Here is a 12,087-nt window from a genome sequence, read left to right as displayed (position 1 = left end):
GTGTGTGTGTGTGTGTGTGTGTGTGTGTTTGTGCGTGTGTGTGTGAGTATGTGCGTGTGCGTTTGTGTGTGTGTGTGTGTGTGTGCGTGTGTGTGTGTGTGTGTGTGTGCGTGTGTGTGTGCGTGTGTGTGTGTGTGTGTGTGTGTGTGCGTGCAGGGATCCAGCTGCAGGACTCCAACAGGACCCTGAGTATCCAGCGGGTGCGGGAGGAGGACGCCGGCCTGTACACCTGCACCGCCTGCAACCAGCGGGGCTGCGTGCACTCCTCAGCCTCCGTGCAGGTCATCGGTGAGACAGGCACACACACACACACACACACACACACACACACACACACACACACACACACACACACACACACTCACACAAAGACACACACGCACACACACACACACTCACACACGCACACACACACACACACACACACACACACACACACACACACACACACACACACACACACACACACACACACACACACACACACTCACACAAAGACACACACAAAAATACACACACCCTTTCTCGCTATCGCTCTCTCTCGCTCTCTCTCGCTCTCTCGCTGCCTGTATCGCTATCCCTCTCCCACCCCCCCCTCCCCTCACCCTCTCTGACTCTCTCTCTCTCTCTCACACACACACACACACACACACACACACACACACACACACACACACACACACACACACACACACACACACACACACACACACACACACACACACCTGTGGCCACCCCCTGACATGCCCGTTTAAACAACCTTGAAGCATCTAAGTGCACTTGCGTCGAAAGCAGACAGAGCTAAGTACTCTGCTGAAGGATTTTTAGCAACACCGTTATCACCTTTTACCTCTCCGACACTTCTCACCTCCTGTCCTCTCTTTCTTTCTCTCTTTCTTTCTTTTTACGTTCTGTACCTGTGTGTGTGGGCCAAATCGAAATAAAACATTGCGATTTTCTAGTTAATAATTCAATCCATTTTCCTGAGTCCCTGTCCTTCTCCTGATGGATGCTGCAGTAGATGGCATAGCAGGGTCCCGCTCCCGCTTTAGGTTTTAGTCAATGTGGAGGCCAGGAGGACAGACTGTCATACAAAGTTAGTAGTAGAGCGCCCCCTACAGTTAGCAGGGAAGGGTTTAATCTGCCGTTTGAGGCCATTTGAGCTATGACTGCTCCTCAGAATCAGGAATGTAATCCCATGATTCTAACATTTACTTACTTTCTTTCTTTCTGTCTTACCCTCTCTCTGTGTCTATAAACCTTTGTATCTATGTCTGTATGTATCAATCAATCTTGATTTATATATCTTCTTCTTTCTTCTTTCCATGCTTTATCTCTCTGGCTCTCTCTTTCTGTCTCTCTGTCTTTCTCTCCCCCCTCTCTACGTGTGTCTCTGCCTCTCCCCCGGCACCCCCCCCCCCCCTCTCTCTCTCTCTCTCTCTCTCTCTCTTTCTATGTCTGTGTCTTAATGGCTCTCTATCATTCTCTCTGTCTCTATGTGTCTCCCTCTCCGGACATCCTCTCTGTGTTTGTCTCTGTGTCTCTCCCCCCCCCTCTCTCTGCCTGTGTCTCTATCCCTCTCTCATCCCCTCCCTCCCCCTCTCTGACTCTCTCGCTCTTTGCCTATGTATCTGTCTCTCACCCCCCCCCCCCCCCCTCTCTCACTCTCTGTTGGTCTCTCTATCCCTGTCGCAACCTAACCCCTCCCTTCTCTTCTCTGACTCTCTCTCACTCTGACTCTCTCTCTCTCTCTCTCTCTCTCTCTCTCTCTCTCTCTCTCTCTCTCTCTCTCTCTCTCTCTCTCTCTCTCTCCAGGGTCCAGTGACAGGGCCAGTGTGGAGATAATGATCCTGGTCGGGACGGGGGTCATCGCTGTGTTCTTCTGGGTGCTGCTCGTCCTCATCTTCTGCAACGTCAAGCGGGTCAGACTCCCTCTGCCTTCTCCTGTGTGTGTGTGTGTGTGTGTGTGTGTGTGTGTGTGTGTGTGTGTGTGTATTGAGATTGACTGCCTGTTAAACGTTGTGTGATAGCTTTTAAATCGCATTTTGATCCCCCCCCCCCCCCCCTCTAAGTTAGGTTGTGGGGTCCATTCGGGGGACAGAGCCTGACTACGGCCCGCTCTAGGCCCCTGTTGTCACAGTGGTTGAGATAGCGGGGGGGGGTAAAGTGTTGGCCTTTTGAATGATGACCTCATCACCCGTCGTCATCCAATCAGCGGTCTTATCTCTTCCACTCGCTGTCCCCCAGGTGAATCCGGCAGATATAAAGACGGGCTACCTGTCCATCATCATGGACCCGGGGGAGGTGCCTCTGGATGAGCAGTGTGAATACCTGCCCTACGATTCCTCTGAGTGGGAGATCTCCAGGGAAAGACTGCGTCTAGGTCAGCCAATAGGAGGGCTGGAGTCAGTGCATGGAGGAATGGAGGGATTTGGAGGGAATGAAATTGTGTGTGTGTGTGTGTGTGTGGGTGTGGGTGTGGGTGTGTATGTGTACGTGCGGTAGTGCACATTCACACACACGCACACACACACACACACACGCACACACACACACACACACACACACACACACACACACAGACACACACACACACACACACACACACACACACACACACACACACACACACACACACACACACATCCATACACACATCCATACCCACGGCACACACACATCCATTCACAATTTCAGACCCAATATAAACACATGTACCCAATAATACTGTTGCTGTAAATTGTGTAAATTACACAATTGTTAGATTGTGCAGTACAACTAAAACTGCACTGGAATGTATTATATTGTGTTGTATTGTATTGTACAACTCTTAAACTGCTGATTGTTGCTCGAGTAATCAAAACATGGTGTGTGACCTCCCCTGGGCTGTAGGGAAGGTCTTGGGTCACGGGGCCTTTGGGAAGGTCATCGAGGCGTCCATCCACGGCGGCAGCAAGAACAGCAGCCCTGATACTGTGGCAGTCAAGATGCTCAAAGGTAAGGCTGCAGGATGACTTATATTTTGTGTGTTTTTGTGTGTGTTGGTGTGTGTGTGTATGTGTGTGTGTGTGTGTGTGTGTGTGTGTGTGTGTGTGTGTGTGTGTGTGCAATTGTGTCTGTCTTTGTGCATGCAAGTGTATGTGTGCAAGTTTGTGTGTGTTGGTGTTTGCAAGTGTGTCTGTCTGTGTGTGTGAGTGTGTGTGTCCGTCCGTCCGTCCGTCCATCCGTTTGTGTACGTTTGTCCTGAAGGGTAAATAAGTTTGTTTCAAAACACCCCACTGCTCCCCACTCACTGTCTCTCTCCGTCTCATTCACTTTGTATATCTCTCTGTCTCATCCATTTTGTACCCACTCTCTCCAGCATGTCAGGCTCTCTCCTTAACAACATCCCGGCCCCCCTCCCACTCTGGCTTGTTCTTATTTATTCAAACCGTGATCCCCGAGCGACTCCAAGACTTTGGCTACAGCTCTAATCAGACTTCAGTTGCCCTCAGGCCAGCTTTGGCTGTCAGTATTCCCCTGCTGCCCCCAACGCACCTCACAGCAAAGCATTTATACGAACAGACGACACACCATGATTGGTATGTCGTCCACGGGCTTTTGCAAAATGGCCCATAGGATAGATAAAGGGTAAACGTATGCCTGGCAAGCCTCGATTTGGCTGAGGTCATTGTCATTAACGCTGTTGTACTCATTGATGCAGCCTTCAAAATACGGTGGAGGGAATCATGTCTGCAGGCGACAGTGGGGAACAGATCTCTTTAATCTGTTTCTTTAGAGGGAGCCACCGCTAGCGAGCACAAGGCACTGATGTCCGAGCTGAAGATTCTGATCCACATCGGGAACCATCTGAACGTGGTCAACCTGCTGGGCGCCTGCACCAAACCTAATGGTGAGCACTGACGGGGTGTTTCTCACTGGTCACCTTGTTTTTGAGTCGGTAAAAAGGAAAATAAGATGCCAACCACACACGCATCAACTACACAAACAAGCATTGGGACTAGGAGGGACAAAAATGTACACACACATACTCATATGAAAGCCAATACAACCTCTTGGATATAACCTCAGAAAGCCATGAAGCCCTGACCCATTCATACATTTATGAAATATTCTTTCTGAGGGGGCTACGGAGATAGCAGGAGATGGCTGGGGAACCATAGCGAATAGCTTTCCCCTGTTGGCACCTTTATTACCAGCATTAATCAGAGAGCTAGCAAAAAGCTAACCACAGGAGACACTATAACCGCTGAATGAAACACTGCAGGGATTGCAGTTTTATGTGCAATGAAAGTTGCAAAGGAAATTACACAAAAAGTGTCCACTTTGAGACGATACAGTGTTACAATGTTGAATATGAATATGAAGTTATTGTAAAATAACACAAAGTTCAATTTGTATTGTTTTGACATGTATTTTCCTGACATATTTTATCCCTGCCAAGGTCCACTGATGGTGGTCGTAGAGTATTGCAAATATGGGAATCTCTCCAACTACCTCCGGGCCAAAAGAGAATTCTTTCTGCCGTACAGGGTATTCTAAACTACTTTTGTATTCAATATTATATTGTCGCTGCTCTTATTTCTGAAGTTACCTGCACATAACCTTATTATATCCACACCTCAAGCACAATCTTATCATCCTTTGGGCTACATATATTGTGCGATTTGAATTTGCTTTCCTTGTTTTTATGGGTTAGGGTTAGGAATGTGTTTTGTTTTGACTTCTTTTTATCTATTTATCTCTTACCTGATTTAGTAAATGTAACGCCTATTTTATTGTTGCTGTTTTCCTGTCCTGACGTACAGCACAGCACAATCAAATGATCATTATCAATAATATTATAATACATATATGTTATTTACTTTGACTGATACAATCCCCAATTACGTGGGTAAACACACCATCCTAACATCAAAGTCTCTCGCGGTACAGCCTTGTGTGACCTCCCATCAGAGAGGGGATGACATCGTTCACATGTCCCCTACAGGACCGCTCCCCTAAGACCCAGAGCCAGGTGAGACGCATGATCGAGGCGGGGCGAGTGGAGCAGCGAGGACACCTCCCCTCCACCCCTTCCTATCCCTCCTACCCCGCCCCCCCCTCCTCCCCCACCTCCCCGAAGAGCCGCACCTTCACCAAACCCAGTCCCCAGACAACCCCTCCTGCTGTGGAGAAACGTGAGTGGGCTGCCAAGTGTGTGTGATTGAGTGTGTGTGTGTGTGTGTGTGTGTGTGTGTGTGTGTGTGTGTGTGTGTGTGTGTGTGTGTGTGTGTGTGTGTGTGTGTGTGTGTGTGTGTGTGTGTGTGTGTGTGTGTGTGTGTGTGTGTGAGATTGCATGCGTGTGTGTGGGTGTGCATGCATGTTCTCTGCATTTATTGTGTGTGTGTGTGTGTGTCTGTGTTTGTAATTTAGTTTGTGTGTGTCTGTGTGTGTGTGTGTGTGTGTGTGTGTGTGTGTGTGTGTGTGTGTGTGTGTGTGTGTGTGTGTGTGTGTGTGTGTGTGTGTGTGTGTGTGTGTGTGTGTGTGTGTGAGATTGCATGCGTATGTGTGGGTGTGCATGCATGTTCTCTGCATTTATTGTGTGTGTGTGTGTCTATGTTTGTAATTTAGTTTGTGTGTGTCTTTGTGTGTGTGTGTGTGTGTGTGTGTTTGTGTGTGTGTGTGTGTGTGTGTTTGTGTGTGTGTGCGTGTGTGTGTTTGTGTGTGTGCGTGTGCGTGTGTGTGTGTGTGTGTGTGAGTGTGTGTATGTGTGTGGCTGTGTGTGTGTGTGTGTGGGACACGCCCTCTAGAAATGTAGCACGCTGATAACACTCATTATTAGCCTGCTACCTTTATGCACCAGGGAACAGAAAGTGGACTATCTGTGGAGATAACTCCACAACCTAACCCCTGGACCATTTAATGAGCATTAGACCCATAATGAGTGCTTTGAGTGACACCTGTGTTTGTCCTGAAATGACACCACTATGAACAGGGTCAATGTCAGTCACCTTTTTTTGATTCAAGGCTGAGTTCCAATTCACATACTTTTTATTTTTACTTGTAGTATGTACTGTAGCTATCCTTACAAACTACAACCTGTTGCAGACAGAATGCATACAATTGGGACATACTACAGAGGTTTTCACTGATAAGCATACCTGTAGTGCCACCCACAACTCTCCTGCAATGCTGGATGCAGTACAACATCCTGGTTTTGTTGGCATACTGCATATTCCAACAACTACTACTACATTTTGCTGGCCTACTAAATAGTATTGTAGTATGGGTATTGGAACGCATGCTCTGTATTGCAGTGCACAAATATAGACACAACTAGTCAAGTAAATACACATTGGATCAGACTGGTGCCATGGACGTACTGTATATATATAGACGCTGCATTGGCCTTTGGATGGTGCATCAGCTTCACCGTCATATAGGAGAGGCAAAGGCAAAGGAATACAAAATCTTGTATATTCAATATATATAGTTCAATTTAATATGATTGTAGAAATTGCACATTGAGTCTAATGAGAAATGTAAACATTAGAGTGATTTAGATCCAGAAGAACCGCAGCACCTCCGTCAGCTTGTTGCTTGTTCACTCAATGGGCTGTCTATGTATATACATCTCTATGGCTGTTACGCCATACATAAATGAAACCAACTCTCTGTGGAGATGACCGGAGCAGGAAGTTACCCAACCGCCCACAGACCAAAAAAGAATCAAGGCACGTCGCCAAAGTGATCTCCAACCCGGTCATAAATGGAGGTTATATCACATGTGGGTCAAGTTAGTCATGTTGGTTATATTTATCTCCCTCTCACCCTCCTCCCCCCTCCCCCTGCTCCCCTTTCTCCTCTCCAGTGGAGGACCTCTGGAAAAGCCCTCTGACCATTGAGGACCTCATCTGCTACAGCTTCCAGGTGGCTCGTGGGATGGAGTTCCTGGCTTCCAGGAAGGTGTGTTATTAACCCCCGACAGCCTTTGTTCTGATCCAAATACTAACCCGGCACCACGCATGTATTTTATCTCTGATATGAGCGAATCGATTGGAAACACGTTGGGTTGCTCAGGAATATACGATGCCTCACTGATAAGCCCCTTGATTGGGACTTCAACGTCCGCATTCATCAAAATGACGTACAGATCCGTCTGTTTAAAAGGACTTCCTGGCTCCCCCCGCCGCGATTGCTGCGAGACTTTAAAGCAACACAATAAACACTTGTGTTTGGAAGAAATTAAAATATTTGACGGACGAGGAAAGGAGTGTGATGAAGAGGTGCCGTTAGTGAGCGGGGTGAAGGGGCGTCGGTAGATTAATGATGCACCTATATGGAAACGTTAACGATGCTGTAATATGCAGAGGAGAGAGAGGCAGAAGTTCGCACTATGAATAGGGATAGCTGCCCAGACGGATGGGCCAATTTAAACGCGGCAGCATGCACCTGCACCCGATAAAAAAAACATAATCGGGCCGTTTTCGATTCTTATCGGAATGATCTCTGTGGTGAGGAAAGAAGAGGCTTTGCTCTGTGATAATGTGTCCTAACGCAGGCACAGCTATGTGTAGCGTCTCTGTGATGGCCCGGTTTAAACAAACACCGCCAGTGCATTCAGACCCCGGGCTAGCCACGGAGAAGAATAGGTTTTGGTGGGATGTTATTAAACAGAAGATGTGATTTATACGGGCTGAGGTGGCCTGATTCACATCCCTCTGGTGAGGTTGAGCAGTTGTTGCGGTGAGGGGTGACGCGTCTCGGGGGCCGGGCGGATGGGAACCATGGCTCGGTGGTGACTGTGGAGGCGGCGAGATGCTCTCCAGATACGCAGGCGCATTTGTAAACACATACACACATCTAAACACACACGTACACACACCTAAACACAGACACACACACAGAACCCTACGCATGCGTGCACATGCGTGCACAAATGCATGCACACATACACCTATTACAACTGCACGCCTAAACACCACACACGCACACACACGCACACACACGCACACACACACACACAGCTACACGCGTGCATGCACACACACACACACATACACACACCTATAAACACATGTAAACACCTAAACACCTACACACCTTAACACCTCACACACTCACACACAGACACCCCCCCCCCCCAGACACATGCACCTAGAAACCTTCTGACACACACACACGCACGCACGCACGCACGCACGCACGCACGCACGCACGCACGCACGCACGCACGCACGCACGCACAAACACACACATCACAAACACAAAGGGTTATAATCCATTTGGGCTCCTGTCTGTATCTACAGTGTATCCACAGAGACCTGGCTGCCCGGAACATTCTCCTGTCAGAGGACAACATCGTGAAGATCTGTGACTTCGGCCTGGCCAGGGACATATACAAAGACCCCGACTATGTCAGGAAAGGAAATGTAAGAAAGGCCTAAAGGTCGCCTGTCATTCCATAGGTGTGACCTGACACCGGCTTATTGTGTACCCTGACCTATAGACGTTTTTTTTGTATTCTGTTGAAATGGTAGCCATTGGGTCCAGTGGGATGATTTGCGGGCTCTGTTTGTGTCTTTGTAACAAAGCTATGTGTTGTTGTTTTTGTGTTCTCTCAGGCTCGTCTGCCTTTGAAGTGGATGGCTCCAGAGAGCATCTTTGATAAGCTCTATACCAGCCAGAGTGATGTGTGGTCTTTTGGAGTCCTCCTCTGGGAAATCTTCTCTCTGGGTAAAACTAAGGAGTGAAAAAACCACCATGACCCCAGTACCCCAGTTACATATACTGTACACACGCACATACGGACACACACACCTGAACTCAGACACACGCACACAACCACACACCCACACACCCCCCCAAAATACACACTCACACACCCACACACACACACACACACACACACACACACACACACACACACACACACACACACACACACACACACACACACACACACACACCTAAAGGCACACACACACACACCCTGAAGGCCCACCCAAACACACACACACACACACACACACACACACACACACACACACACACACACACACACACACACACACACACACACCCTGAAGGCACACACAAACACACACACACACACACACACACACACACACACACACACACACACACACACACACACACACACACACTTACACACACATTTAAACCGACACACAAACACACGCCTCAAACTAGCATATACTCGAAGAGAAGAGCATTTCACATGGGATGTGGAGTCAGTGAAGCCGTAACAGTAACAACAACATTTCTCCTTTCGGGGCTGAGCTGAGGACAAAATGGGATGTCAGAACACAGCTACGGGAGCTGGGTTAGCCTGGAGCTCTTCTCCTCCCTCCTAAACAACTTTATACACTCAACCGACACACATTGTACTGTGTCATGTGGATTGTTAAAACTGCCATTTCTATGCTCGATATCCACCCACCAGAGACTCAAACTGCTGAATGTCTGGCTCTGTGTGCTTCTCTAGACTGCAGTTTGCTTGATATACGTGAAATGTGATCCTCCGATTTGTATAGGGCTTCTGCGTAACGCCAGTCTCAGAAGCCAAGCAAATCCCAGCGCCTTCGCCTGGCACCTCTCCACCGTTGGCCGACGTTTTAAGGATGACAGACCTAGCAGGGCTAGGTGTAACACGTTTAATTACGTGAAACGCGGCCCGTCGTCTCAACTCTCACTCTCCTTTTTTGTAGGCGCGTCTCCATACCCGGGGGTCCAGATCGACGAGGACTTCTGTAAGCGTTTGAAGGACGGCACCAGGATGAGGGCTCCTGAAACCGCCTCCCCTGAAATGTATGTGGGCAGAAACATCTCCCTTGATCCTTTTTATATCCAAGGAACCAATGACTAATGGCTGGTTCCACAGTGCCGGAACCAGCTCCTCACAGATGTCTGCTGTCTCCATGCCCACTGACCATCAGGACAGCAGAAACTCGACACTATCTCTCTCTCTCCCCCCCCATTGCCCTGTCGCACAATGTCATCGGGTCACACTGCAGCTTGGCCAATGAAACAAAAAGTTTCTGAAATGTAGCAGTGGAAGCAGTTTGCGGAGTTGATTCATTTTATGCATTCTCGTGATTCTTGCATATACTGGGTTGTATTTCTATGCTTGGATGCACTTATTGTCTCCTGGGTTGAAAGCGTCAGCGAAATAAATAATGTAATGTAATGACTTGTAATACTTCAGCTGTCAAGTGAAGATGCATAGCGAGCAGTACACTGTATTGTATCCTAATTCAATTCCCCCATAACATCATTATGTGACGAAACCAAAGACCCCATTGGCCTTTCCAGCGTTCAGAATACATTTAGCAGTCACAGACTCATGACGTTTTTAATGTCTGGGTGTTATACGGCCAACCGACCCATGCTTTCCTGTGTGATTATGCTGCCCCCTGCTGACAGATACGGGATCATGCTGGCGTGCTGGCAGGGCGAGCCCAGAGAAAGGCCCACCTTCCCAGCCCTAATGGAGATCCTCGGGGACCTGCTGCAGGACAACAGCCTGCCGGTAAGGTGGAGGTGGAGGTGGAGGGGGTGGAGGTGGAGGTGGTGGAGGGGGTGGAGGTGGAGGGGATGGTGGTGTTGGTGGAGCCTGAGGGGATGATGGTGGAGAAAAAAACAACCATGACCCCAGTACCCCAGTTAAATATATGGAAACACACCTGAACACACTCGCACACACACATGCACCTGAATACACTCACAAACACTCACAAACACACACAACCACACCGACACCCCCCCCCCCCCCCCAACACACACAAGCCTGAAGGCACACACACACAAACACACATCTAAACCAACACACACACACATGCCTCCGTCTTGCATATACTTGAAGAAAATAGCATTTGTGGAGATCCAAGTGGCATATCTCATTACAACGTTTTAGAAATCATTTTCAAGTGATGATGAGTGCAATGTGTTGACTTGTCCTTCTGACTCTCCCCCCCCCCCCCCCCCTGCCCCCGTCCAGGATGGGAAGGACTACGTTCCCCTGAACCAGTCCCAGAGCTCGGAGGACGACGGCTTCTCCCAGACCTCGTCTCACCCGGCGAGTGAGGAGGAGCTCAGGATGCCCTGCAGCACTCTGCCCGCCAGGTGCCCCCCCCCCCCCCCCCCCCCCCCCCCCATCACCCTATCTTCCCCGGAGAGGGGAAGGCCGACTAACACCACAACACTAGGACTCACAGATCATGATGGAGTCTCAAAACATACACGTTCAGAACCAGGACACTTTTGGCTTCTTAGAGATCCATTAAGTGAAATGACGGGATGTTTTCGACCTGGGAGGGAAGGAGATGAGATGTGGATGTTTGTTATTAGTCCCAGATGGGAAAATAGAATACCAGATCACTTGCCGGTAAAGTGGAGGTGGAGGTTGAGGAGGTGGAGGAGGTGGAGGTGGTAAAAAATAACCATGATCAGTGATCCACCACTCATATAAACAATGACTTATGTTTGAATGCATCACTGCACCTTTAATTAATTATCCCAATGGGAAATGTAGTTGGTTTATAAGGAGACTTTAAAGTCAATAAGTCATATAGTATTCCATTTTTTTATGTATTAATAAGAACTGCCATCGATTTTTGGAAAATACTGAAATATGGTCCAGGTTCATTCGACATACACAAGTATTCATAGCCTCTTGTGTTTTTGTAGCTAGAATCCTCCATCCATTCCTAACCAGACCCTTCCTTTCCCCTCTTCCCCGGTCAGGTATTATAACTGCGTGCCTTTCACTGGTTGTGTGTTCGTGGCTCCTTCAAAGATGTGCCAGCCCAGGGTGAAGACCTTTGAGGAGTTACCTCTGGAGCTGCATCAACAGAAGTCTCAGCAGGTAAGGGCTTTTCCTTGCATGTGCTTCACAAACAGATCGTCTTTGTGAAGCAGACTGATGATTTATTGACGGTGCTTTGTGTTCCAGGACAGCCAGACGGACAGTGGCATGGTTCTGGCCTCAGAAGAGTTTGAGATAATTGAGCACCAGACTGTGATGTCTACAAGGTAGAGGAAATGGGAGTGGAAAAGGAGAAATGGAAGTGAAAAAAGCCCCAC

At 48.4% G+C, this 12,087-nt stretch overlaps 1 protein-coding gene across 1 annotated transcript in view; it reads left to right on the top strand.

Moving 5' to 3' along the window:
- Positions 1-12,087, top strand: part of flt4 (fms related receptor tyrosine kinase 4) — a 51,520-nt gene that overhangs the window by 37,699 nt on the left and 1,734 nt on the right. Inside the window, 15 exon segments of the mRNA XM_060062830.1 lie at positions 157-288; positions 1,816-1,922; positions 2,248-2,383; positions 2,893-2,997; positions 3,779-3,892; positions 4,445-4,533; positions 4,991-5,180; positions 6,854-6,948; positions 8,292-8,414; positions 8,607-8,718; positions 9,714-9,813; positions 10,429-10,534; positions 11,003-11,127; positions 11,749-11,869; positions 11,957-12,036. Coding sequence (XP_059918813.1) covers positions 157-288; positions 1,816-1,922; positions 2,248-2,383; positions 2,893-2,997; positions 3,779-3,892; positions 4,445-4,533; positions 4,991-5,180; positions 6,854-6,948; positions 8,292-8,414; positions 8,607-8,718; positions 9,714-9,813; positions 10,429-10,534; positions 11,003-11,127; positions 11,749-11,869; positions 11,957-12,036 — 1,735 coding nt within the window.

Source organism: Gadus macrocephalus, chromosome 10 (genome assembly GCF_031168955.1).
Source record: "Gadus macrocephalus chromosome 10, ASM3116895v1".
NCBI lineage: Eukaryota > Metazoa > Chordata > Actinopteri > Gadiformes > Gadidae > Gadus > Gadus macrocephalus.
Note: the sequence above shows the minus strand (reverse complement) of the source record. Positions and strands in the feature narration are given on the sequence as shown.